At 46.4% G+C, this 27,945-nt stretch overlaps 3 protein-coding genes across 8 annotated transcripts in view; 1 reads left to right on the top strand and 2 right to left on the bottom strand.

Moving 5' to 3' along the window:
* Positions 1 to 14,113, bottom strand: part of IKBKB (inhibitor of nuclear factor kappa B kinase subunit beta) — a 30,293-nt gene extending 16,180 nt beyond the window's left edge. Inside the window, exon 1 of the mRNA XM_009468847.2 lies at positions 14,029 to 14,113. Coding sequence (XP_009467122.1) covers positions 14,029 to 14,093 — 65 coding nt within the window. The 5' untranslated portion in view covers positions 14,094 to 14,113. The remainder of the gene's footprint in view (positions 1 to 14,028) is intronic.
* PLAT (plasminogen activator, tissue type) lies at positions 198 to 16,055 on the top strand. 5 transcript variants are annotated; one of them, XM_087762924.1, is made up of 15 exons: positions 216 to 334; positions 4,122 to 5,716; positions 5,841 to 5,942; positions 6,962 to 7,001; positions 7,416 to 7,547; positions 7,952 to 8,065; positions 8,430 to 8,604; positions 9,161 to 9,252; positions 9,511 to 9,685; positions 10,027 to 10,112; positions 10,518 to 10,713; positions 11,201 to 11,337; positions 11,427 to 11,567; positions 13,033 to 13,181; positions 14,046 to 16,055. In XM_087762924.1, exons 3-15 carry the CDS (start codon positions 5,862 to 5,864, stop codon positions 14,202 to 14,204), a joined length of 1,677 nt encoding a protein of 558 aa, XP_087619050.1. In that variant the 5' UTR covers positions 216 to 334; positions 4,122 to 5,716; positions 5,841 to 5,861; the 3' UTR covers positions 14,205 to 16,055. The 5 variants fall into 5 exon arrangements, with proteins under 5 accessions (XP_087619051.1, XP_087619052.1, XP_009467123.1 ...); XM_009468848.2 differs by lacking the exon at positions 4,122 to 5,716 and having other exon boundaries at positions 199 to 334; XM_087762923.1 differs by lacking the exon at positions 6,962 to 7,001.
* Positions 16,056 to 17,367: 1,312 nt separating this feature from the next.
* Positions 17,368 to 27,267, bottom strand: AP3M2 (adaptor related protein complex 3 subunit mu 2). Of its 2 annotated transcripts, XM_087762928.1 has the most exons (9): positions 26,795 to 27,267; positions 23,458 to 23,629; positions 22,788 to 22,925; positions 22,168 to 22,253; positions 21,505 to 21,638; positions 20,435 to 20,642; positions 19,472 to 19,616; positions 18,926 to 19,038; positions 17,368 to 18,568 (listed from the first exon to the last, which is right to left on the bottom strand). In XM_087762928.1, exons 1-8 carry the CDS (start codon positions 27,065 to 27,067, stop codon positions 18,938 to 18,940), a joined length of 1,257 nt encoding a protein of 418 aa, XP_087619054.1. In that variant the 5' UTR covers positions 27,068 to 27,267; the 3' UTR covers positions 17,368 to 18,568; positions 18,926 to 18,937. The 2 variants fall into 2 exon arrangements, with proteins under 2 accessions (XP_087619054.1, XP_009467177.2); XM_009468902.2 differs by having other exon boundaries at positions 17,368 to 19,038; positions 26,795 to 27,266.
* Positions 27,268 to 27,945: the final 678 nt, after the last annotated feature.

The raw sequence follows: 27,945 nt of genomic DNA, 5'->3' as shown, positions 1-27,945 counted from the left end.
TCTGCTCTCTGACTGGAAGAGAGACAGAACCAAACAAAGCGGCCGTCAACTCCAGCGTGCCCCGCTCGCTTCAGCAAGCAAGCTGTCCTCCTGGCCCGCAGAGGGACTTGCTAGCCCTCCGGAGAGCAGCCAGCCTGGCCCCGACCACCCCGAGGGCCGAGGCCGGGCAGGGCTGGGGGAAGCACGCCCGCTGCCCGCTCCAGTCTCCACCCCTTCGAGGGGAGCTTTAAGTAGGACAGGAGCTGCTCCGAGAGATCCGAGCCGCGGAGAGCGCAAAGCGGGCTGCTCTGGAAGGGAAAGCATCCGCAGACTACAGAAGAGAAAAAGCGAAAAGGTAGGCACTGCTCTGCACCTGTTTCAGAAAGCGCATTTCCCATTTTCAACATCAATGGCGTTGTCGTTAAATATTACTATTGAATAAATCCCACCGAAGCACCACGGTAGTTAACTAACCGAGCTATTGCCTTTCGGCTTTTGAAGAGATTCGTAACGCTGGGTAAAGCCGCTAGCTCTCGGTTGTTTCAAGGAAGCTTCAGCTATTCCAGGGAAAGGGCTGGCAGCCTCAGGCTCTGAGCAGCTTGCAGGGAGGAGTCCCCTGCACAAAGAGCGTGAGCAAAAGAGCTTAAAACAAAGGAAGAGTTACGGACGGACAAATATCTTGATGGTAAGGAAAGACCGGGAGAGCTAGCTGCGATAGGATAATTTATTGTCTTCCTGGGAGGAGATCAGGCTGTGCCTTCACCCCGGCTCCCAACCAGGATAACAAAGAGGAGGAGGGCGGGTCGTCTTCACTTCTCCCTAAACACCCTTCTTTTCAAGTGCGGCCAAAACCGCGGGAAATATTGAGAATGATTCCCAGAACATAGCCAGAGTTTTTTAATATCCATTTCCTCCGATGCCTTCAAAGACTACAGCATCTTACTTTCTTTGTTTTGGTCTTTTAATTCTTGTCCCCAAAAGCAGAGGTCTGTCCACTGTTCTATTTTAAAGAGAAACAGTAGGAGTCTGATATTCACCTGCTCAGCTTCGAAAAGGGATACAGAAGCATTTGCTCCAGGAGGCAGGAAAATGCAGCAAGGATCTTGCTTAAACTAGATCGAGATAGCTGTTCATCAGCCAGAAAGCTATGAGCGCTACAGATTCAGAATCAAAGTATTCTGGAATGGACATACGAGGTTATTGGGAGGCATATGCGGGGAGAGCTACTTTTAATTTCTACTAATGACTTCTTGTTCGACCTTGGTAAGTTACATCACTTTTTCAGGTCTTATTCCACATTGGTAAGATAATACACTCTTACTGCTTAGAAGGGCTGTTATTAATAATAAATTCCTATGTGGATTTAAAGTATTCCTGCTGCTGATGCTTCAGCAAAGAGAGATAAATTTAGGCTATCATATATCTTTATGTCACAAGGTACCTGAAAGGGTAGAATCAAGATGTCAGAACACCACATCCAGGGCTCTGGCTTATTGCTAGCGTGTTTTTGATCAGCGAGGAAGCAAAGGGTGAGAGCAGAAGGCACAAACCGTTTAGGAGAGCCCTACCAGAAAGCACATTGCTTGCAGGTTTCTGCTTGGAGTCTTGTAAACATGGTATTTTTCAAGCAGCCATATGGTTTCAGTTTGATAGGACTTATCATTCGGAACATTCCAATTGACTGGCCTAAGCTGTACCTTTCCCGAAACTGAAAATAAACATCTGGCAACATCTGTGACCGGTTTTCCATGCGTAGGGGGACAGCGGCCGGCAATGGATGACCAGGCATCCCCCCACGGAGAGGGGGAAAGGAGCGGGGAAGGGCTGCAGCATTATGAGATAAGCTAGCCTGAACAGGGGCAGCAGAAGTACGCGGAAGAAAGGATGGGGCATCCGATGCAGGACACCGTTAGGGAGACTCTGTCACGTTCTGCAGCATGAGCATGTGCTGTGTAAGACTCGAATCCGCTTGTATAGCGGACTAGATGGGATAAACTTGATTATAAGCATAAACTTAATTAAACCATGCAGCTGCTTTTTAAATAGGGACTCCTCCTTTCATGTCAGTCTCCAGGACCGAAATGCCTTTTTTTTTTTTTTTTAATTTAAAAGATGTTTCCCCTTCCCCCCTGAAAACTAGCTCTAGTTTCCTGCTGGTTTCAGGCAGCTAGGACTTCCTCCAAGATATTAGTTAGGCCAGCTTTGCCACTCTGTCCTCCCACAAAAAAAAAAAAAAAAAAGTAGTCAGATTTCACCAGTGTTGCCTTGTTTTGGGGGCATTTTAGCAGGTACCCCCGAAACGAGGTCTCAACAGTTCTTTACAGTGCTTCCCAGAGAGAAATTCTAACGAAGCAGCTCAAGTCAGACAAGTAGTTTCACTGAATGAACCTTTCCTTAACAAGGTCGTAGCCAGCAGAATCTCATTTTTTAAAGCTGTCACTAAGAACTTCAAGCCTTCTCCGCAGATAGCGACAAAGATGACCAGTGGTACTAACAGTTAGCAAGTTAAAACCTTGTGCCGTGGGATCCCGAACAAAAGCCTGCGGAGCTCCAATAACGAGCTACAGCTGCCGGGAGCAAGGAAAACGTAACACAGGGTCACAGCAGCAGCCAGCTGACTCCGGGTAGCAGCTCCGCTCACCCCCCTCAGCTTTGGCAACGCTGCCGATTTCATTCAGATTCAATTGAAGTCAATGCCTATTTGGAAATCACTCTTATAGCTTTTAAAAAGGCTTGCTGTACAATGCAAAATGCTTCCCAAGCAGTGAGAAAGGGCTTGAAAGTATATAAAGTATAGTACAAAATCTGCGTACTAATACAAATCCCTGAGAGATGCTCTGAATTACAAGGATCTCATCATCAAGAGGTGACCTAAAGACAAGACTTGGAGTAGCTAAGGTTCTCAGAAGCTGTTCCTGCGAATCTTGTCAGCCTGACTTGCAACTTAAGCCTCCTCTTTGTGCAGTCTAATGACGAGAAACCACAGCCTAAACTATCCTGCTGTCCTCCCACTTCTGCTTCAGAGACTGGAATATTTGTGCCTTTTGCTTTTTCTTTGAACAAATCTTAAAAAAAAAAAAAAAACAACCAACCCACAAACAATCTCTCTCCCTTTTTTACCCTTGAATCCCAATTTATGACTCATTCATCTGTCATACTCCAATTTCACCAGCTGTTATCCAGCTGCCTTCTCTGGCTTTATATAAACAGAGTCTGAGCTCCTAATTTCTGGAAGTAGTAGTTCTCTCAAATAATTGGGTTAGCTTTCTACTTGCTCAGGGATCCCATCATGTAGAGGATAAAAAGCTGATAGTGCGTGAGACAGCACCTGAATATTATGTCAAAGATTTGGAACTGCAGAGCAATCCTACAGATTGGGAAGGAAATGATATCTTCTTGCCTGCTACTCCGCCTCACTCCCAGCTCTCGGTTTGTATAGGAGGCATTATATTTCTGAAGGAAGAGAGAAAATGGACGTCTGGTATTGGTCTTGTTCAAAGCAGGGGGGTTCCCATCCCCATCACCCTCTCGTCATTCATCATCTCGGCCATCTAGACCGACTGCTATAGCAGTCGCGGTTAGCGCAGAGGATCAAGCTAAATCTGTTCACACCGGTCATTACTTATGTCTCGTTCCACTGTAAAAAAGAGCTACTATTACTGCATGCAGGAGTAACCATTGCTTTCAGGAAGAAAATTATGGGTTCAAGTCAGGAGACCTGTGATAAAGTTATTTGTCTTATTGTAAGAGTTCAGATCACGTAATAGTGACAACTCCGGTCCTTAAAAGCTATTACTCAACTGTGAAAATCGATACTACCTTCCCAGGATTTAGGAGATGTATTGGACCTCGCTATTTAACGCCATGTTTCCAAGAACTCCCCTAGGCACTAAGTTTCTAAACTTCTGACACTGTACAATCATTTGTATCCATCTAATTTAAGTTTTGCCACGAACAACAGCCTCCCCCCGCCCCCCAACAGAGCGTCCTGTTGGTGTACAATAAATCCTCATTTAAAGACCTCACCTTCAGCAGTGTTTCTAAATATAAAATAGAACTTCGCTAGCTACCAAACTCATGCTGCTACGGTCAGGCTTTACTGGAGTTCTTTTACATACATACATTTGCCTGATCTTTTACAGCTACTACAAGGTCACCAAGATAAAAGAATGGGCAAAATACATCTCCTCAGGGATTTTTCCTACAGGGATTAACAGAGGAGCTGGAAGCCCACAGCAAATCGCATTGCCTTCATAGGCAGCAGACCCCCTCAGAGCGCCCTTCGCTGCCTTTGTCTGTCACATCCAGCGTATTTTTCTGCTATGAGCGAGAGATTAGAAATGGCGTTTAGTACAGCAAGGGAAAAAAAAACGTGTTGCTTAATTTCAGCGGCAGAATTTTGTATACGCTCGAGACTACGCCATGTTACGAGCATGGCCCCTGCTGCTCAGAATTTTCTCTCCACCCAGCAGCTGCCCTAAACCCGTCAGTGCTTACACGAGGCGCTCGGCTTTGGTGAAAGAAATCATTTTTCCTCCTTTGTCAGGAAACAAACTGGGGGAGGGGAAAGCAGGGCACAAGATGGTAGCGTGTCTTGCTGCAGTCAGTGGCTACAGAAGTCTAAATTCATGCTTCTGCCAAGAAACTTGCCTGCTCGAGGCCAGGCTGAAATAAATTTTGCTACAGTAGGAAGGAATAGGATGGAACACAGCACCCAGATGTCCTTCCGATGGCTATCTGTGGCCAGGTCAGAGCAGCAACTTCACCAAGTAGGGAATTAACCTCTGATGAGTGACGAGAGAAGTAGATTTTCAAAGCAAATGAGATTAATGGAGGCAGAAATCCAGATTCATCCTTAACCCTAGCCACACCATACCAGCCGGCCGTCTCCCACAGGAGATCATTGGAGGTTCTCTCCCAAGACTGCTGCTGTAGGAGACAAACTATGTAAATCAGCCTGGAGGAGGCAGAAACTCTTCACGTGGGATGGAAGAGGGCTTCGCCTGAAGTGTAAAGCTGCTGAAGGGATCAGAGGGAATAAGATGTAGTTGTGACTGCATGGAAGCGACACAAGGAAAGAAATGCTGCAACGAGTCAGTGAGAACGCCAGACCAAGAGCTAGCCTGCCAGCCAACTGCCATACTCTCCCTTTTTACCAAAAGCATATGCCCATAGTAGAAACAAAAAGCTCAGCTGGGGAGAAGCTGCAGAAATATTGAAAATCAAAGACATAGCAGTGCTGTCCCCACCTATCATCAACCAAAGTCTCCTTGCCGACGCATCCTCTACACAAGAGACAAACCCTCACTCTCACCCAAAGCAGCCGTCTGTGCAGAAAATGCAAATCCTCTTCAACCACTATTATCACAGACTCACCCTTCAGCAGATTTGTGTGCCCCTGCAAGAGATCTCTTAGACAGGCCTCAGTGACCTGAATCGCAATTAACACTTCCAATCAGCATTACACTCCTTCATTAGACAAGCCCATCTCTCTAATAACGCGCACGATACCGTTGGCTTCCAGCAACCGTGGGAAAAAGGACTTGGGATTTACTTCTACCAGTGTTATTCCCCAGGAAGCACTCTGAGTTTCCTCCAGACCTAAAAGCGTGCGCTTTAGCTGGTTGGGTTTCTAAGTGTATCAAGTAAAAGCACATCTGGGTCCAGCCTGGCCGTTTCCCCTGTCCAGGGACACCAGGACAGCTATACCGGATGGCTGACGACTGCCGAGTAGAAAGTATGTTTTAAATTATGAAAATACTTTTTACATTAAAACCTTTATTTAAGCTTGTGACCTTGAGCTCCATTCACACTGTAAAATGCCTTTGTTCGACATCTTAGTTTTTCTTTTGTCTCTATAGATAACTTGAGATTTGGAGGTGATGTGGAAAACACTCAGCATGGAAGGCAAACTCCCATGTCTCCTCCTGCTGGTGGGAGCAATCGTGACTGCTCAATGCCAGGTAAGAGGCTAATGCGTAAAATAACGCTCTTGCCATCCTCCTGCGCTTTCAGCAGCACTTCCTTACCATCGACTCCAGCCGTCTGCATCAGATAGAAGGAGAATCTGCTTGTATCACTAGAAACCAGAGGAAGGAAAACCTTACAAAGCAGCCTACCTCTAAGCTGGGATTTCCAGTAATGCGCTATCCTGGCTGGTTTTCATTTCAGTAAGCAGGTCTTCTCCAAATCTTCTTGGTGTATCTGTTCACTGTCACCTTTCGCTGTTGCTAAGAGTTCTATTGTGATCATCCTTTAATTTTCTTTCCATTGTCACCACCCTCATCATTACTCTCACTTCGGACTGGACATCGGTGGTTCCCGTGTCCCCTCACTTTGAGCCTCACATTGCACAGCTTGACTAAACCCCACGCAATTCTAAAATATTTAGTCTCTTTCTCAAAAAATTGCTATCCCAGCCTTCCTCTTCCTTTTAATGTTATTCTTTCTCTTGTGGCCTGACCAAAGCAGCTTTCTAAATTGGTTTCTTCCTTAAAACTTTATCCAAAGTATTTATTTAATTGGCTGCAGGAGACATATCTCTCAAAGGTAATCCAGCTACAAAGGCTTATGGGGAAAGTGCATGTCAACGAGCAAAAGTAACTGCTTGTTCACATTTACTTCTTTGGAAATTATTTGCTTGAACCTCCTTCAAGTAGCAGAAAGCTGACAAGCTTTAGTTAGCACCTGCAATGCCCCAAGAGCACATAATCACTTCACGCGCGCTGCGAGTATGGCACATCCCAAGTGACAAGCAAGCGCCTGGTCGTCTGTGGCAACTCAGTGATTTGCACCTCGGCATGGGTACCGAGAATTGCTAAAGGCACTTTTCGCTGTACTGTCTGACAAGGAGGCAGACGGTTGCTCAGAGCTCCCCCAATTTACAAGGCCTCAAGAAGAGGACTGGCTCTTCGGAGGCACTTGTTCTCTCAGTTTTCTCAAGAGAGCAGTTACTCACAGAATTAACCTTCTTTGCTTGCAGGGCTTACGCATGCGTTTCAAACGGGGAGCCAGATCTAGAGGTAAGCCAGGCAAACTACAACCGTGTTACCTGGAGCTTTATGAACACAGCAGGGGAAAGCAGATGATGCTGAGGGAACGGAGCCTGAAAGCTGTTTGTCATGGTTATCTGGATGAAAGATTCAGAAGGCAAAATACCAGACCGTTAATACCATCCACACCTCAAAGTACAAAGTTTTCCCCTCCCTCTGCTCTTCTTCAAAGAAAAAGAGGCCAGTCAATAGTGGAACAGTACATCCAGCAACACAGCAGTGAGAGAGACGGGACAATTGTGGCCTGAGAAGGAAAAAGGGCAGCCCGTTAGACAGATGCTCCCACCACAGATGCTCTTCTCCCGGAAAGAGAAGGGAGTTCTTTTGCTCAGCCAGGTCTTTTCCCTGACTTTCTAAAAGAGGATTTCCTTTCTCCAATTACAGCCATTTGCACAGACAAATCATCTGGAGAAATTTACCAGCACAGGGGGACCTGGCTGAGGCTCTCAGGGAGCAGAATAGAATACTGTAGGTGCGACAGCGGTCGGAGTCGCTGCCACACTGTGCCTGTCAGAGGTGAGTATGAAGAAGAAAGAGAAAGGAGACGCTGGGAGATGAGAGATTGTCCATCTAATCATCCTAAAGAAGAACTCCACTGTCAGGAAAGGAGTTATCACACAGAAAATTTGGCTTGAAATAGGATAGAAAGGAAAACACTAATATATACTGACTCAGACAGGACTAAGCAGGAGTGGGCAAGGGGCTGAGGAAGGCTCCTAATAGTGATGTGGAGAGAACGGAGCAAAGGAAGAACCTAATTGCTACACGAAAAGACTGTAAGTGCATGGCAGTAACAGGTAGGCAGGGAAAAACAGAACGGGCTAAAGGAGACTGACAGGAGAGGAAAGATGGGTGCATGTTGCCAGCTTCCTACTTCTGTGAAATCTAACAGTGTTTCCTGGCTTTTGCTTCTTCCACAGCCTGCACTAGAAATAAATGCTACAACGGGGGCCAGTGTTCACAGGCATATTATTCCCCCCAGCTCTTCATCTGCCAGTGCCACCAAGGTTTCTCTGGGAAGCAGTGTGAAATAGGTGAGCATACCCTGCCAATTCCTCTGAACCACACTACTGGTTTTAGCTGTGCAGTGCAGGAGGATGAGGTCCCCAGGAGCTGCTGCTGCATACTAGGCTCTGTCAAGTTGCCTCTTTTTATTCTAAAGCTAATACTACAAAGAACTTTTAAGAAGGACACCTGGGCTGTTCTCAGTGTCTCTTAATAAAACCTCTAAATTTTGGAGCTGAAGACCTTCGTGTATACTTACAGTCTGCCTGGCAAGGCGTTTTCCCCGACTTACTAGACAAGACATCTGGGAGCCAAGTCTAAACAGAACAGAGACTGGGGAAGCAGAGTTTGGGACGCTGTCCTTATAGTAACATTTTGTTCCCTTTTCTTCAGATACTGAAGTCAAGTGCTACAAAGATGCCGGAGTAACATACAGGGGTACATGGAGCACGACAGAGAGCGGAACGGAATGTTTAAATTGGAATAGCAATGGCTTGATGGACCAGACGTACAGCGGCCGAAGAGAGGATGCTGCTGAGCTGGGGTTGGGCAATCACAACTACTGCAGGTGAGGGGCTGAGGCAGGCAGGTCAGAGCCGCAGGGATCAGCCCGTTCCAAGAGCCTGCAGCAAAGGAACGGCGGTTTGCCACAGCCTAATACCAAGCCGAGAACGCTCTGCACCGGTGCACATACGGCGCAGCCCATGAGCAGTAACTGCAACTTCTGTAGACTTATCCGAACCTAAGATCTAGCTAGACTGGATGCTTATGACAGACTACAAAATGCATACATCTCTTTCCCTTGTCCCTTCTCCGTGCCTAAAGCTCCTTTTGTAAGCCAGTTTCCTGCAGCTCCAGATCCTGCTCAGACCTCTAAAAACATAGCGCTTCCCGCACGTGAACTAAACGGCACAAACAAGCTGCCCACTCCCGCTAGCCACGGCTGTCTCACCCTCACCTCCGTGTACCCCACAATTTTATAATTAAAGTAGGAATCCGAACGACTGCTGATGGTTCAGTCCACGCCTTCACTGCAGGGCAGGATTATGTCACCGAACTAGATGGCAGGCACGGGCCTAATAACAATAGCTGTATAATGATGCATAATATCATAACTCTTTCAGAAACCCAGACGAGGATTCCAGACCTTGGTGCTATATCTATAAAGGGGGAAAGTACACCTGGGAACACTGCAGTGTGCCCTCCTGTTCAAAAGGTACATGCAGGGGGACAGGGAACGGACTTTACAGCTTCCACGATTCACTGCATATAAGGGTTCTCTGCGGACTTACGCTATTTCTGCAGCCTGAAAAGTTGAGACTCTCACGTTAAATCATGTTTAAACTTTTAATATTTATGACACCGAGAGCCAGAGATAAGTATAGCTAATATATAGATGCTTCGACAGAAATCACAGTTAGGAACAGCTGACGGGTTCACATCCATCGGTTAACGTGCAGCTTTCTTATTGAAGTTGGGAACAACAACTGCAAATCTGGAAGAGGCACAGATTACCGAGGCAGTCACAGCGTTACCAGTTCTGGAGCTACCTGTTTGAGGTGGAATTCTCGAAACCTTGTCAACAAATTATATACTGCTTGGAGAAGAGATGCCTACCAGCTGGGCCTTGGCAGTCACAACTTCTGCCGGTATGTAGTCAGTTACAGAATTAAAAACATCCCACCGAGCTTCCTTGGGGAGCTCTTGAGGCAGGGCTCTATAGTCTTCTACATGGGTTATTAAAGCACAAGAAATACATTGCTGCTGGGAATGAAGCTCACTGACAACAGTAATTTTATTCCACCTGACTTACCTATGCATCTCAAACATCAGACTCCATAAATGCAAGTTCCACCTGCCCCTAGGGCCCTCCGTATCTCTAGAAAAAGCAAAAAGAGTACACTCGGGTCACAGTTTGCCACCTTTAGGCCTCCCCAAACTCCCTGCAGATCTGATAATACAAAGAGCTCTTCTCTTTCCTGTGCTGCAGGAATCCTGACAACGACAGCAAGCCCTGGTGCCATGTACTGAAAGGAAATCGGCTCACATGGGAGTACTGCAATGTGCCTACTTGCTGTAAGGATCCTAGCGCTCCTGATTCTTCTCTTTCTTTGAGGCGTTACTGTTCTGCATGTCATTGGTATTAAACTCAAGCCTCTTCTAAGGCTGAGTATAGCTAGAGCTGGGGGGAAAAAAAGCGCTTTTTGGAGTAGAAAGAGCTTCTGTGGCTCCACTCTCACAGAAGTGCCTTTTTCTCTGCCAGAAGGGAAGACGGCAGAAATGGAGGACAGAAGAGGCAGGGTTTCCTTACTGTATTTTTCAAATCAGAATACAAGTTTCCTAGGAAACAGGAATGAGTCAGATACTGAACAGTTCAGGCCAGGCTGCCTCAACACGCGCTGATGACTAACAGGCTCTTATCCCAAACCCAAAGCAAGAGCGCCTGATCAAAAAGCCTATTTCTGGGTTTGTCATCCCCAGCCACCTGTGGCCTACGGCAGCGCAGAGGACGCCAGTACAGGATTAAAGGTGGCTCCTATGCAGACATTGCAGCTCACCCGTGGCAAGCTGCCATCTTTGTGAAGTACCGTCGAGCACCTGGAGAGCACTTCCTCTGCGGAGGAATTCTGATCGGTTCCTGCTGGGTTCTGTCAGCTGCTCACTGTTTTGAGGAAGGGTAAGTTGAGGATTCAGTACTGTCTGGGGGGAAGAAAAGTCTGGAAAATGGAAGCATTCAGTACAGCCTTGCTGGAAGGGTAAAAGACTTGAAAAAAGCTCTTTATCCCAGTAAGTCATTCTGCACTAAAGATTATAGAGTTAACTGGGCTGAGCATTACAGACAGGCATTTGCTGGGCAAACTAGAAGCATGGCGTTAAGCTGCCACAGCAGAATATCAAATAGCTGAAGAACAAAGTTGTCAATACAGATGCGGAGCACTCTGAAACTTGAGAACAGCAAGGGGCTGGCAGAGGAGCTTTGCTGTGATGGCTGTAAGCAATTAGCACAAAGGAAGGCAAATAGGACACTAGAGGTCAAACTGCCTGGGTAATGAAGTAGTCATAGTGCTAAAATAAGAAAAGCAGAAGCTCCAACAGCACATCTTCATGGGAAGGGTCCATGCCAGTTAACACGGGAAGGAAGTAAAGACTCTTTTGTTCTTCAGCTTTAGTACAAATCAGCTGAAGGTCGTGCTGGGTAGGACTTCCCGAGCAACTCCCGAGGAAACTGAACAAAAGTTTCAAGTGAAGAACTACACTGTGCATCAGAGATTTGACCCAGAAAATTTCGACAATGATATTGGTAAGAACTTCTCCGACCTCGTGACGGGAAAGGTCACGGTTGGCTCAAGTTTGTGGTTAATGAAGGGGGGGATATTTTTCCCTCTTCAGCTCTGTTGCAGTTGAAGTCGGACACAGACGACTGTGCTGTTGAAACGGACACTGTCCGTGCTGCCTGCCTCCCAACACCAGAACTGCAGCTGCCTGACTGGACCGAATGCGAGATCTCTGGTTATGGCAAAAATGAAGAATGTAAGTAGAAGACACACGTCTACGTGAAAGGAGAAGATTCTATGTCCAAAGTTTGGGTCCTCTGCCCTCAAAGAATTCAAGCTTTTAGCATCGCTTAATGTGTGACCCCAAATTATTATATGGGCTTGTATCAGCACTACAAAACGTATGTGTAAGTGGGAGATACGGCAAAACTTGTTTTTGTGTAAGTTATTTAATTCATCTGAGTTCTGTCAGCTGCATGGGTTAGCAGTCTTCCTTGATACTCTCCAACAGTAGAAACACAAAAAATGGCACAATGGATAAGGTAGGAAAGACAGAAAATTTGCAATCAGGGCTGCCACGTTTCTGCTGTACTGAGTACATTTAGATACTGTCATTCTGACAGCAATCCATTTCTGTCAAGACTTAATATACTACACAGCTGCAGGTAGTTGCATTATTCTAAAAGATACATTGGCTGTGCAGCGATTAGCAAAAAAAGAAAGCTAAAGAAATAACAATCCCAGCTACATATTAAAAGGCTGGCTAAATGTTTTTTAAAGTGAGCTACAACAAACAGGAATAAAACCTGTCTGAAAGTGTACACAGGCTGACCTATATTTAAAACAAACAAAAAAATGCAGCTCTTATTTTACTGGCACTTTCTACGACTTTGTTTTTATTCTCTAACTTGTAAACTCTGAGATAGAGACTGTGAAGCATCCATCATAACAAGACCTAATCGTGATTTAAACCCATAGGGATTTTGGAAGAGACTTGAAGATTTAACATATAAGTGCGGCAGAAAGTGTTTTAAAAGCGCTTTTAAAGTTAGTCCTCAGCATTGCTTACAGGGAGTACAGGATAAGCTCCTTCAGAGGGAAAGGATGCTGCAACTGTAATTCAAAACTAGACTGAAAAACAACAATCCTGCCAACTTTCAGCTCTGTGCAATTGCAGCTATGCAGGAGAATAAAACCAACTCCCAAAACAAACAGAAAATCCTTTCCATTCCAACATAACACAAGTCTACATTCCTACCCAGTTACTCAGAATTGTGTACGACAAGGCATCTCATTTTTGTTAGCACGAGTCTAATACTAAAAAGTCAGGACCCCGTCTCATACAGCTAGTGATTTTCATAGGCACTTCCTCTGACTTCGTTTTGATCGATACAACTGCGCAAAGACAACTTATCCATCCAAGAAACCCAGCAGTCTTTAATTTGGAGCCTACAAAAACCTCTTTAGCATTTAAGCTTGCTAAAGCAGCAATATTCTCTCTCAACTAGATTTAAGCTGTTCTCACTAGCAAAGCAGAACCCCCAAGAATTAAAAAAGACCCTTTGGCAAGGAAATACTAGTTTAGCCACCCCTCCACCGCCAGCTACTTCTGTTTACTTTCCCCTAAACTACAGAAACTGAACTGCAATTTTTTTTTTTTAAATATATACACATATATACACAGACATATATACGCATTTATATTGTCATTTTTCTTCCAGTTTCTCCATTCTATTCAGAGCACCTGAAGGAAGGCCATGTCAGGCTGTTTCCAGCCAGTCGGTGCACAACACAGCATCTCGACAACCGGACCGTTACAGACAATATGTTATGTGCCGGAGACACAAGGCACCTTGATGATGCCTGCAAGGTAAGCCGGATACTGTTCCTCTTTTCTTTTTAGGTCCGTCCTTGATAGTCTGAGCTAACCAAACAAAAAGCTTCAGAAAACAGTTTAAAGAAGTTGTGCGTTTGGCTACAAGGAAATTCTAGTAGACTTTTGTTGAACAGAACAGAACTGTTGGCGCCTCTTTCTTTTTTCTTCCCCTGCCCCTCATAGCTGGGAAAGCAAGCCACACTTCACCAAGCAAACCAGAACAATACAGACTGAAAATTCCAAATATAGGTAACACCACAAAACTGAGCAGGAAACTCCACCTCAGCAGCACTTCCTAATGTTTTCTCTTATGTGAGCACGCAAAATACTCAGCAGGAGGTTCTGTGAGAGGAAGGGGGTGCCGCTCTGCTGAGAGGTGGAGAAAAGAATAAAGGCCAAAAGATGGTGGAGGACAAGCAGCTGTAACATGAGGAAAAAGGAGGGCACGCAGTCAACACACATCCCTTCCATTTAAACGGCTCTTTAGTAATTTTGCTTTACTGTTACACACAGCAGTATAAAACACCCCAGATCTTTATAGCTTGAATAAGAGCATTCCTCTTTTCGTTCTTATCAACATCTCACCTACATTTCATAAATGAGTGCCGTACAAAGTTAGACGCATTAGTGTTAGTTAGATTTTTTGGGGTCTCTCCCCATGAGAGGAGCATTGAGGGAGTCTGGAACACAAAGGCGGCTTATGTGACAGTGCTGTTACTAAGAGCTCTCGATTTGTGAGCACACTACATAGGGTATTTCTGTAGACACTAGTGCACCGCTAAAGCCGGGGGGGGGGAACCAACACAAAACCAACCAAACAAGAAAGGAGATTGTTACTAACCTGCTGCTTCTCCGTAGGGTGACTCTGGAGGGCCTCTGGTCTGTATGAAGGATGATCGTATGCATCTAATTGGAATCATCAGCTGGGGAATAGGCTGTGGCCGCAAAGACATACCTGGCGTTTATACAAATGTGAATCGTTATCTTGACTGGATTCAGGACAACATGAAACCCTGAGAAAGAAAAATGAACTATCCACAACCTTGTGGCCGGGCCCTCGCAGCTTCCTTCTGGGTGCTTTAAGGATGCTGACAGGGCTTCCTGTTGGTCCAGGTGCTCATGACTTTCAGTACAAGAGGAAGACAAACTGCAGCGTGAGGGAAGGGCACACTCTCAAATCACTCTCCGCTCCTTATTACAGGTTATCGGAAGCTTACACTCCTTTCCCCCCACATCCCCAAGCTTTCTCCTCACATCAAACCACATGAGTACAATTAAAAATTAATTTTGGCCCGAGAGAATAAACCAAGAGAGAACCTCCTGCATCCCATAAGCAGCTGTGTTGTTTTAGGAACGGGTGTGAACTGAAGGCAAAGGGGAGAGATTTAATTTCTCAAGAACTTCGTCTCCCTCCTTCTTACTTGGCTGCAAATTTGGAAGACATTCCAGTCAGGCTTAAGCTCTGTCCTTATACCATTTTACTTTTGTTATTTAAGCTGGTTTCAGCTTGACTCCAACAGAAAGAGCAAAATTTCTGCTTATTTGCATCTCAATATACTACTTACTTTTTCAGTTTGGAACTGATTCATTAACTGAACCTGAGCTTAAACTCTCTGAGCAAATCCAGGATGGCAGGCACTAGGACATTCTGTTCTTCCACTTGCTTTTCCTCCTGGTAGGAGCTAAATATTTAAATAAATATGAAATAGGTAAAAAACTTAACACCAGCCTTATCTGCCACAGAATCAACACATTACTTTTCCACTATTAAATTTCTATGCATTATCATCCGATATGACAGCAAAAGCTCTCTTCAGCGCAGCAGGGCAGAACAAAGGACAAGCGTAATGATAGTTTTAGGTCCCTGCTAGATTTACGTCCACGAGTAAAGGTCAAGTCAAGTGTCACAAGGCTGCATTTGTCCTTTAACAGGACAGGTATAACCAAGTCACCGTGAACTAGAATCTCAGTAACCAAGCATTACTTACTTGGGTTGCAGTTGCCATGTGACGCTAAGTGGTATCTACGCATGTCCTAAGAGTTAAGCCTCTTTGAGAGATTCTCTCTTGTCCAATTGTTTTATAAAGTAAAGAGAGAGCAGGTGTGACTACCTTTGTACAAAAGGAAAAATTATACAGAGGCTACAAAAGGAGTTTAGCTTTAGTGTCAGTCAGGCATTGTAGCTAAAAAACTAGTCTGCTGTATTTGGGAAATTCACAACACTAACTCAAAATGTTTACTCTCCATGTTAAGGAGCTCTCTGATGACCTACTAGCACAGCCTCTAGTCAAAGAGAGAAGCTTGTACAATAGGCAGGTACGGAAGAGAGATTTGGTAAGGGCGCCCGTTACCTCCTCAGATGGGTTTTGGAGATGACAACTTTACAAATGGTCCATGTCTTTCTAGTTACCAGCTTCGAAACTGACCTCAAAGAGATCTTCTCTAAGGTCCTCAGAGAAACAGTGGTGTAAGTCCAGTTGGCTTTGGCAACGAGTCCCATATTCCAGCCAGTGGAAGGGGAAAAAAGCCCAAGATGTTTATTAAAAATGAGTCACAGTTCAGGTTTTGGTGTGATTTTTTTTGTTGTTGTTAATTGTATTTTATGAAGCATTAACCTTGAGAAAAAGACAAATTAATTTCCATTCCTCCCCCCTAAACCCAATTCCAAGTACTGCCGTGCCTCACTATCCTGGCATTCACAAGCCTGCCAAATATTTGCAGCCTGTAAAACACCCAAAACTGTTCCAATGAGTAACACAGGTAAGTGCCCTCAGGAATGCAACTTTTGTTCCACAATTCAGTCTATTAAATACGTTATTTGAGCTTGATGTGATCTAACAGCCGCCAATAAAATGTAACTGAACCACACCTGATACTGGTATCTTTTAGAAAAACACATCCTACATATATAAGTTGCAGAGAACAGTTTTACATCGCAGCTGTTACCAGCTCCTTGAAAATGCCCTCATGTGAAATATCCAAGGTGCCAAGAGAGCTACGCAAGCCTTAGCTGCCACCTCTGCACCGGTTGCTTCCTTCTATCCTGCGCTGTCCTCTGTGACGTCTTCTCTGCAGCTGACTTAAAGAAGGGCCCAGAATCAACTCAAAATTTTTCCAAATACTTCTTTACCTCTCATTTTGTAATAGATCCTTAATCTGGGAGATTTACCAAATCCCAGTCCAATAACTAGAACTTGATGTTCTCCAGCCTTAACTTATCGCGTTCCATTTCTCAAAAGTTGCTGCCACCTAGCTCAGCGCATTTAACTGCATTTCTCTGGCTTGTCTACCATTACATCCCTCCCTGATAAAAATCCCCAAGACGGTTTCCATCTCTACAACATCAGCTTTTCCTCTTCTTATCCTGTTTCTTTTCCCCTACTTCCAGCACACAGTAGCACCATCTTGAGCCAAGGTCTTCGACAATAATGACTGCCATCTGCTTGCCTCGTCTTTCTTCTCGCTTTGCAGTTGATGGTGCCATATTCGAGGTCTTTCAGAACCTGAGTCAACATCAGCATTTATAGTAACTGAAGTACACAGCTATACCTTGCATTTCCCCCCAAAACTCCTCGTATCATCATCTGCCAAGTTGTCTCTCCGATGTTGCTCCTTGCTTCCCCCATCTGCTGCTCTGCTTCATCTTTCCCTCCACAGGAACTTGCAGCCATCTCAGACCGATATAGAAAGCTCATCACAAGGGCCAGACGCCCTTACATGCATATCAGAAGCCTTTCGAGATCTCAAGTAACATGAATCACTTCAGCAGGAAAAAAGACACTTTAAAAAACAAAGCTACAAAGCCAAAGGACAACATCAGCATTTGAGGAGCCGGAAGGTGAAAAGGTATTTCATTGTCTTCATAACTAAAGCACAGCCCTTCGCCTGCTACCCAAACCCCCACCTAATAAACAAAAATGGCTCAGCTGCATTCCTACAGACAGTTTCAGTGAGGTTCTAGGAAAAGCTCAGCACTCCTAAGAAAAATTACCAGGAAAGTAATTAATTTTAGCTTTTCACACAGTGACTGAGCCCCAAGCTTACAATCCCAATCGCATAAAGACATTGATCTCCCTAAGGCACCCGCTATCCACAATCCAGCTGGCATAATTTACCTTCTTCCTCAATACCAACTGTATTTCTTGCAAAGCCCACACAAACCACTCTGAAATGACACAGATGACAAGTAAAAGTGAATTTTATTGATGCCCTTGCTGAAGGTTATATTTGCACTGAACATGCTCTGCAGTAAGGCCACCTGCTATGGCATCGGTTGCACTGGAACTTGCCATTCCACAAGCAAGATGCCATTCGTTCACTGCAAGTATCCATCACATGCAAACCAGAAGGTATGTTATCCTTCGTTTAGGGTCGCCTTGTTCTGTTCACAAGCATGAACCGCACATGCTGGACTCCACAGCCACCTGACAGATGCTGCAGTCACACGTACAGCAGCTTAGGGGCAAGTGCTGCTGCCACGGAGAAAACACATTGGCATCTAGTGGCCAAAGAGCACATTACAGACAATACGGAACAGTGCAGATGCCTCTCATTTCATGTATGTGCTGTACAGAGAGATGCAGCATGGACTGGAATGGGCAGATACAGCAACAGCTCCTGCAGAAGAGATGGTCCCAGTGAAAAATCCAGCGTAGGCTTGAATCCACCTGCACAGCAGCTGATTGGTACAGGAACTGGAATGAGGTAGGACAGCCAGAAACACTACAAAGGTACCAGGACACAATTACCTCAAAGACAGACATCAGTGAGCAGGAGAACAGCAGTATCACCTTCATTTGTAATAGGCAGGCAGCGACAAAAAGAGGTTCCAACAAGTTACTAGGATAGCGATCATCTTCATTTAGCCACAGCTTCAGTTTCCATCAGTGTTCTGTCTCCACAATTCTCCTGCCTCTCTGTCTCTTCCCTGACTCCCCAAAGAAGCTGGGAGAATCCCTACCTTCCAATACTGACGAAATACAAAGAGAAGCAGAATTACATTCAGATGTCACCACCCATCAGTTACAATATCAGATGTGCTACAGTCAGCCCTTCACAGGATACCATGCTAACATTTGGATGGGTTTCCAGTCCATCTCCAGAGATCCCAGATACCTGATGACCAAGATGGCTTATGAAATATCTAGAAAAAGCATCCACTTCTTCCCTTCCTCCCTCTGTGGCACCATCCCCAATCTCAGGCTGCTTTGGGACAGCCTACCTTTCCACTTCTTCCCGGCCCTTTGAGGCAGAATGGCTAGATGATCTCTCGGCTGCCACGAGCTATACAGCTCTCCACCCAAACGCCCAGTGATGGAGAAGGGCAGATGCCAGACCATCACACTGGAGTCAAAGTTTGTGGAAATTCAACTTTGTATCATCTACGAAGGGATAAAAGCCAACCAAAATATAAGGAAGAGGAGTTACAAAAGGCAATACATCCCTAGAATTTCCTTTAAGACAGCAAAATGAAGGTGATACAAGCTTACATAGCTGACTCACTAATCCCAAGGGACCTGAACACCTCTCCCATCTGCCATTGTTCCAAATACTTCAGGCTCAGCCAGGGATGAGATGGTTTCAGGTCAACCTTACTTTTCCCTGCTCCCCAGCACCCTAAGCACTGGCTCTCCTGCTCATGCTACTACAGGCAAGGGAGCAACCCTAAACAGATGGATGGGGTAAGAGGCTCATCCAACAGCCAGGGACAGGAGAAACAGGAAAGTGCTCTTCCTCACTATCAGGATCCTCTAGGTTCGGACTTGGAACTTGCCAGCCTTAGTCATGTATTTTATCCCCTTGAAGGGCTTGTACTTCTCCCCATACATGTCCAAGCGATTCACCTTCAGTCCTAAAAGCAAACAAACACAGCATAAGACTGACTGCTGCCACAAACAAAGCAGACAGGCCTTCAGGATAAAGGAACAGAAGATCACACTAGAGGTGCAGAAAGCATAGGGAAAGTTCTAGTAAGCAGTAAACATAACAGAGAAAAGCTGACAACTGCTAATTGTCAGAATCATTCTTTACAAACACACCCACACCCTAAAATTCTTTATAGGTGTGTAAGCACAAAATGCAAGGAAATGTAGATAGGCTGTTTCACAGAGCATCAGAGAGGACAAATCCACGTATCTGTAGTCAAAGCACACGATTTTTTTACTTGAAGAACATGTTTCAGATAGAAGGTACTTCAGAAGGCCTGCAGAGCTACTTCAGCTACGTGCAGAGTGAGCACTGACACAGCAGAGAACATTCAACTTCTTTATCTGACAGTCACTTACCAGATATAGCCAGCTGCTGAATTTTAAACTGCAGGTTAATGGTGGGGTTTTCATCTGGTTTTGATGTCCCAGCTTGCAGGCTCACGCTCCCCTTCAGGCTTGGCAGCTTCTGGGGGTTTATTTTCCCCACATCCCACGACAGCAACTTCGAGGAACAGAAAATGCAGCAGTGAAACAGAAATGCTGTAACACCCTCTGAAGAAGAGTCCCCTGCTAATGACAGCTTTTAATGTTTCTTTATGGAAAAGGTCTTTGCCTTAGTATCTTGCCTATCGGACAGACATAGTACAGGCTTAAGGAGCAGCTGCCTTCAACCTTTTTTCTCCCTCTCTCTTTCCATGAGGTTCCCCAAAAGCCTACCATGAATTATATTTCCACTGCTTGTGCTACAGGCCCTATTTCCTATGTGTAACAGCAACAAAAATAATGCAGAATTGCCTCCTTACCAAGTAGCTGAAGCAATGCTGCTTGAGTGCCTGCTGTTGGTAAACCATCAAATTTAAGTTTGCAATAAGAAAAAAGTGAACTCTGGGCGGGGACGACGACCAAACAACAAAACCAGAACACCCCAAAACAAATCAAAACCCCCTAACCAACCCAAATCCTCAGTGTTTGCAAAGGCCCAAGTCTAACGTGCAGTACTAGGCATGACAACGAGATATGCAGAAGTCTGCAAAGCACCCACCAGACTAATGCTTCATCATCCAATACCAGTTCTTGGATTTTCTGCACCAAGCAGCCAGAACTACAATCCACTCAGACACTGAGCTATTTGTTGTGGAGATTACGACAACTTCTAGTATGCAATTGTCCAGAAAAAGTTCTCACCCCAAGAAAAGATAATGCCTTCAGAAAAGCAATGTTCAAGGAAATGTTCATGTAAGCATGAACAGCGCAACTTCATTTGCTGAAAGGTAAAAAAGATTAAAAAAAAAAAAATCTAATTTCTCTCTTTCCTCTCACCTTTGTAACTGGATCGAAGATATGTGTTCCCTGAGAGGGCGTGAGGGTCATATTTAAGACACCTTTTGGCATCTGGCTAGTGACCATCACTCCCTCTACGGTCTTCCCCATAGTCTGCTTTGGCCCCACTGTGATCTCAAAACGTCCCAGCGAGCTGCTATCACGGAAACTGATGTTGTGTTTAACGTAGACAGGAATTGCCACAAGACTAGAATAAAGACATCAACAGAGAGTCCTTGTCAATCTCCTGCCTTCATCTTTGCTTTTCCTGATGCAGTCCTTGCCTTCTACACTGAAAACACTGGAAACCAATCTCCTTAAAAGAGAAGGAAATCCTATACTCGTTTGTTTGATCTAAGAGCAGAATCCTGTTCTCAAGTCTTAATTACACTTTTTTTAATCAAGCTTGCCGTATCTTGGTTTTCTACCTCTCTACAGGACAGGTAACCACATCTATAACAAGAGACTTGAGCAAAGGATGAGGAATGTTTTTGCCTGTCACAACCAAGCTGGCAAGCAGTTCCAGGCAGCGCAGCAGCACTGGAACTTCACATTTGTGCTTTCGGTTGGATTTCCCGCTCCTTTTCACCTACTTGAGATAAGCCTGACAAAGTGTAACAAAATGCTTTAGCATCTCTACCCCAGTGAGTCCTTGGTAAGCTGCTTCTAGAACAGAACGCAAACAGTGGACAAGGACTTGTAGTTCTATTAAGAGAGATGTCAAAAAACCAGCAAGATTACCAAACTATCTTGTTTTATTCTAAAAGTTTTTCATATACATAGGAAATCAACAGCTTGATTACTCCATACTGCCTAATTCTTTCCCTCTCTAGTTTGTTCATCTGCTACTAGTCTTTGAAAAATGCTGGCTGACCAAAAAGAAATGACAGAATCACTGCTCCAAACAAGGAGAAAACACGTGTTTTAAAAAAGGAAGAGTGCAAGGTACCATGCACCTCTACTTCATTTGGCACAACATGCCACCTGATCTTTAAAAGCAATTCCTTTCTGTTTTTCCTAGCCAGGAAGATCCAGATTTCGTAATTCACAGCACCAAATTCATCACCTACTTCTGAGCGCTGACGTGGTAGGAGAGCAAGCGAAAATTTCCATCAGGTGGAATGAAGGAGAGTATTCTCTCTGACTCCCAGCGCTTAAAACGCACACATGGATGAAAGCTGACATCGTCCAATAATCGAGGGTTCTGAAAGAAAAGAAAGTCACAGGGTTAGTGAAGGCAGTACTACTTAAAATAACCTCCTCTTCTCAATCTTCTATCCACGAAGGGCCTACCATTCGACGCGCTCTGCCCACTTGAAGCTATCTACATTCAGACACGTTAAGCTATTTGATGCTGTTACATTTGTGCGATAGCAGTACTCAATAACCTCTATCCTATTTTAGAAAATTCAGTCGTGTCAAGTAATTACACTGATGCATACTCACAAAAAAGATGGCCCTTTAGGGTATCTGCCTAAAGTACGACAGTATCTCAGAAACTTAGGCACAGCACAAACTAACAGTACTTTTAACAAAGAATCCGAAAATAAAACCTTTATCCTCAAACTTGCTGAGGTTCACCATGAGTTGCCATTGTCAATTCTTTCTCTTTTTGTTTGGCATACCCAGGTTCTGATCTACTGGAATCCATCAGCGCGAGACCGAGATCCTAGCAGCAGGGCTGGGAAATCCTTTTCAAAATACTTAAGTAAAGATACATCCTTGAGCTTTACCATAAAGGAGAGGGTAAGGTCTGGCATCCCAGTCAGCTTGACACAAGCATCAATCACCCCTTGGATTTCAGCAGTAATCGTAGAACCTGCAACAATAAATAAATACGGGAAGTTATGTGAACCTGATCAAAAAAATTCCAATGTGGAAAAACTATCAATGGGGAGGAAGGAAATTTATTATCTTTATGAAGTGTCATGGCTCATTATGTTGCCCGCTCAACATTTTTCTCATTCCCTGCAACTGCTAGAGAAGATGCGTACAAATAAGAACCACTGACACCAGCAATGTCCATTTTAATGGCCAGTGACAATAGCTCTCAACTCTAACAGGATTAAGATGCAGAAAAACTAAAGAGTGCTACGCACAATTTTCACCCACCCTCTGTTTTCCCAATATAGAACTGCTGACAAGACCTCAGGAACAAGGGCAAGTGAAAACCTTGGTACCTCTCTAAAATTTTTGACTGAATAGCACCTACAAGTTGGCAACTTTCCAGAGTAAGAATAGGAATAGAGCTTCCCACACTTAGATGAGGGAGCTCCTCTTTGAAAACCTAAATCTCTCTTCAGGCACTATCAGGACAAGTTACCCTCGTCTTAGCCAGAAGCAACTTCCATACCCGATTTGTCAATGATTGCATCTATCTCCTCAATCACGTCAAAATACGCCTCATTGTTGGTATATTTTACACCAGTACGTCTCCAAGGCACCACAGATAGCTGTCCGGTAGGAAGCTGGTCACCCACATTAGTGCTTCCTGGAAAAAGAAAGGCAATCACAACAACCACAAAAGTTAGACAATGCTCCAGAACAAGTCCTTGGCCTCATGTAACTTAATTGTAATTAATCCCCGAGAACCTCTGTCTCTTCGTAGGAGAGCAATTACTCTTCCAGACTCGCTGTTTGTATTCTACAATTTATGTCTCTCTTACATCCAATGCTAAACCATACCACAATAAGGCATGGGGAATTGTAACTAAAAAAAACAACACAAAGCCCCCCCAACACAAAACCCACACCAAATTAACTCATCCAGGAAGTCACGTCATGGCTGTAACTGGAAATGTAATCAGTCTGGTTTGGTTTTAAAAAAAAAAAGCGCAGCTGGTGCTGGAAGTGGACGGAACCTCAAAGCAAAGCACTAACACAGGACTCCCTAAATACACCTATGCTGGGGTTTAGAATGGCATAGGACAACATAAATTTTCTTCACCCATATCCTAATTTACTTATGCAGGAATATTGCCACAGGGCTTCCCCAGTTTTATCTACTTTTTGTTTCCCTGTACCTGTGATGGTGTTGACAACTGTTCGCAGGATAGTGGGAGGCTTTATCAGTTCCTTAAGAATATTAGACTCTGTTGCCAATGGAAAGCCATTATCCAGCATCTCCTCCAGCACCTCATAGACCACCACAACATTGTCCTTGATCATCACCTCTGAACAGACACCAAAATAATCCTGTGCAAAAGAAAGAATTACTCAACAATCTCTGAAAGAGAGTCTTAGCTATCATTCAGTTCAGTGTCCTCCCACAGAGAAATAAATCAAGCCCCTTCTCAGAGGAGGTGAAACAACACTGAAACTCCATGTATTAGTACAAGCACGTCAGACAGACTGACCGTTCCAACAGATACACATGGCTCTGAGCATACCTCTGCCACCGCCCCAGCAAGCTGGCGAGTCACCGCATCGCCATGTGCTCTTATTGCTTTTCAAGGTAACAAGATTCCCTTTGATAGCTAAGAGATTTTTTTAATTAGCACTTGAAAGTGGCTCAATTGCAACCCATTAAGCAGCAACATTGATAAGAAAAATTTACTTCTTGTGGCCACTACTGACATGCGTGCAGCGATGCCTTTCATCAGGCTCCAGTATTATATACCCTTCCTCAGCCGCCCTAGCCTTTACCTACAGTGCTCTCAGTATTTTAACTGTGCAGCACTGCTGTTTAAGGAATTCAACCTCTCCTCATCAAAGCTTTTCATTTACTTTTGTTATAACGCTCACATAAATATAGGCAAAAGTACAATTATTAACTTCAATTCTGTAAATATTTTTTTAGAATTTATTTTGATGTGGAATATAGGGGGAGCACAGCTTCAAACTCTCTGCATATTCTGCCCAAGTCCGTGTTTGTTTTATAGGAGAACATTTCTGAAGTCCATCCAACACACTACCTGTGTTTTTTCATTCTGATACCTCTTGGGGTGCACAGACTGCTTACACATCCCAAGATCTATTAGACTAATAGCAGAAGTCCAGTATTCTGAGAAGTCTGAAAAATAATTCCATCCATGTAACAAAACCCTCCTTCCTCATAAATTATGAAGTGTATCAAGCAGAACCTTAGGATGTGAATCATAAAAGATCCACAGACCAGTTTATTCCCCAGCGTGATTCCTCTACTGTTTCTTCAGCTCCTACTCCAAAACAATAATTAGCAATATTAAAGTTTGCACTGAAAATATACCAAATTTTACATCTGTAACACAATGTAGCTATACAAAACTAAGTGGAGAACTTTCAAGATTCGGCATATGTTATAGGAAGCAGACCCGATAATTCAGTAATTTTTAAAATTGAACATTTAATTTACTCATAGTTTTATTCTGTGGGGACTTCATGCATCTTTCTGGAGAGAGAGTGAGCACACGCACGCAAACACAAACCTGAGCTTCTAGTTACTTAGAGCAATTAAAGAGATCAGGCATTCTGCACAAAGCACGAGTATACATAAACTGTGACGCTAGAGAATTCCTAGTCCCGCGCTACAAACACTATTTCTTTTTCAGACATAGCAGATTGTAACCTACGGCCAAGCCAGCGCATCTGATATTGTACATTTTTGGCCTGAACAGCCAACCCACTCCCTGAACTCAATGAAACATAACTCAGCCCACACTCACATTCTGACTGGTGCCTGGAAGCAAAAGCTCACATGATACTTGTTTGATCAAGCACCCACATCTCCTGTACTCTGGTGGGATGCTGGTCACAAGACATTTCAAATCCAGACTACACAATCCTGTTGTTGGCAGGCAGAAGACAGACTTCTTCACTGCTTCCCTAAACTGACCGGCAGTCATGCCAGCCATAGCACAGAGGGAATAAGGCTGCTCTGGGGCAACTCCTGTGACTCCCTTCTTTAGAAAGCAAATAAGCTTGCAAGAAATATCACTGGATGTAAGCACATAGGTAGGTGGTCACTAATTGACTAAAGCACATGGCTATGAATTGCAAAAATGCCTTGTGAGAACAAGGCCAGCTTGGTCTTAGTTCACAGCCCCTAGAAGAGACAAGGCTGTGAAAAAGAAATATGAATCTCGATTGCTGAAAGGTTCTTCCTCTGAGCGTAGGTCTTGAATCCATCCTCATCCTAGGCAGTGCATTCCTAACCACCACCAGCCCTCGAGATCCTCGCAGGTGCAGGATGAGAATTAAGAGATAGGAGAACAAGAAAACTAATTGCTGCTAACTTGAAGGGCTTCCTTCCCCCCCCCACCCTGTTCTCCTTTACAACAGCAGTGACCTGGGGCTCTTTTCTAACCTCCTCGGCACACGTCACCTAACCCTTCAGCTAAAGCAGAAGCAGAGAGCCTGTCCTGGTATGGGGGGGGGTGTTGCACACCCACCTCTCCTTGTGCACCCATGTCCCACACCCACCCTGCTCACCCATGCCCTTGGACACCCATGCCCCTCATACCCCCTTGCATGCCCATGGCCCACACCCAGCCCCTTGCACACCCACCCTGCCCACCCATACCCTTGCATGCCCATGTCTTCCACCCTTATCCCCTCACACACCCGTGTCCCCCGCCCATACCCCCTCGCACGCCCATGCCCTTGCACGCCCATGTCCCCACCCATACCCCCTCGCACACCCATGCCCTTGCATGCCCATGTCCCCCACCCATCCCCCTCGCACGCCCATGCCCTTGCACGCCCATGTCCCCCACACGCCCACGTCCCCCACCCATACCCCTCGCACGCCCACGTCCTTGCATGCCCATGTCCCCCACCCATACCCCCTCGCACACCCATGCCCTTGCACGCCCATGTCCCCCACCCATACCCCCTCACACGCCCATGGCCCCCACCCATACCCCTCGCACGCCCATGCCCTTGCACGCCCATGTCCCCCACCCATACCCCCTCTCACGCCCATGCCCTTGCACACCCATGGCCCCCCACCCATACCCCCTCGCACGCCCATGCCCTTGCACGCCCATGTCCCCCACCCATACCCCCTCTCACGCCCATGCCCTTGCACACCCATGGCCCCTCACCCATACCCCCTCGCACGCCCATGGCCCCCCACCCATACCCCCTCGCACGCCCATGCGCTTGCACGCCCATGTCCCCTCACCCATACCCCCTCACACGCCCATGTCCCCCACCCATACCCCCTCGCACGCCCATGCCCTTGCACGCCCATGTCCCCCACCCATACCCCCTCACACGCCCATGTCCCCCACCCATACCCCCTCGCACGCCCATGCCCTTGCACACCCATGGCCCCTCACCCATACCCCCTCGCACGCCCATGGCCCCCCACCCATACCCCCTCGCACACCCATGCCCTTGCACGCCCACCCTCCCCCTGCTAGGCCGCCCGAGCCGTACCTGAAAGGTATCGACGACGCGGTGGAGGAACTCGATGACGAAGAGAGGCGGCACCTCGCTCTGGATGACGGCCACGAAGAAGATCTTGTGGCGGTAGACGCTGAGGAGGTAGTGGTGCGGCGTGGGGATCACCGGCGGCACGTTCTCCGCCTCCGAGGCCCTCTCCTGCGCCTCGAAGAAGTAGTCACAGACGGAGCGGCTGACGACGCTCTTCCAGTGCTTCTCCAGGAAGATGTCCCCCGAGGCGTTGATGAGGAACAGGCTGTGGATCATGACTGCGGCGGGGCGGCCGCACGGCGGGGCCCTCCTGCAGCGGGAGCGGGAGCGGCAGCCGCGCCGGGCCTCCCCTCACCGCCGCGCCGGGCCTGGCCGGGCCGGGCCTCCCCTCCGCGCCGGGCCTCCCCTCCGCGCCGGGCCCGCGCTGCCTCACGGGGCCCCACCCCCCGCGCGCGCCCTCGCTGCCACAAGCTCCACCCCCCCGGCGCGCCGATTGGCAGCGCGAAAAACCCCTCGGGAGGGGAGGGGCTTGCCAGCGAGCACTCCGATTGGGTGACCCGCTCACAGCCACGCCCGATGGGCCAAGGGGAGGCGCGCGGATGGTGACGCAGCGCGACCGCCACGCCGCGCTCAAGCTTTGATTGGTGCAGCGGCCTGCCCGGGCTCCTGACAAGTCCTCCGCCAGCTGAGGCCGCCGGAAGGGGCGGGCCCACGCAACGGACACCCGCTCCCTCCTCACCTCCCCACGCTTACGTCAAGAGCTGCCAGCCCGGGCTGCTCGCGCCGGGCAGGCTGCTGCACGTCCCCCTCTCCCCGCCTCGAGGCGCTGGCCCAGGCTTTGCAGCGGGGCGGGCAGAACCGCGCTCCGCCCTGCAGATAGCGGAGCCTGCGGCCTTCAAAGCGGCGCCGGGGTCCCGGGGTCCCTTCAGGGCACCCGTTTGGAGGGCAGACATCGTCGCACGGGCTGCAGAGCGCGGCGAGAAGCACCCGGTGGAATGTTTTCCGCCGTACTGTCTCGCCGGTTTGCTCACCGCAGAGCAGTAACGCGACTGAAAACGCAGCCCGGGCGGCGTGAAAATGACAGCTGTCACGCGGAATGCATCCCAACTCCACGCCAAGCCATTCCTCCGCGTCCTCAGGAGCGGCGTTTCATG

This window comes from Nipponia nippon, unplaced genomic scaffold (assembly GCF_047370975.1).
Source record: "Nipponia nippon isolate SJK-2023a ecotype South Korea unplaced genomic scaffold, ASM4737097v1 scaffold_27, whole genome shotgun sequence".
Lineage (NCBI taxonomy): Eukaryota > Metazoa > Chordata > Aves > Pelecaniformes > Threskiornithidae > Nipponia > Nipponia nippon.
This window is presented reverse-complemented; position numbering and strand designations above follow the sequence as displayed.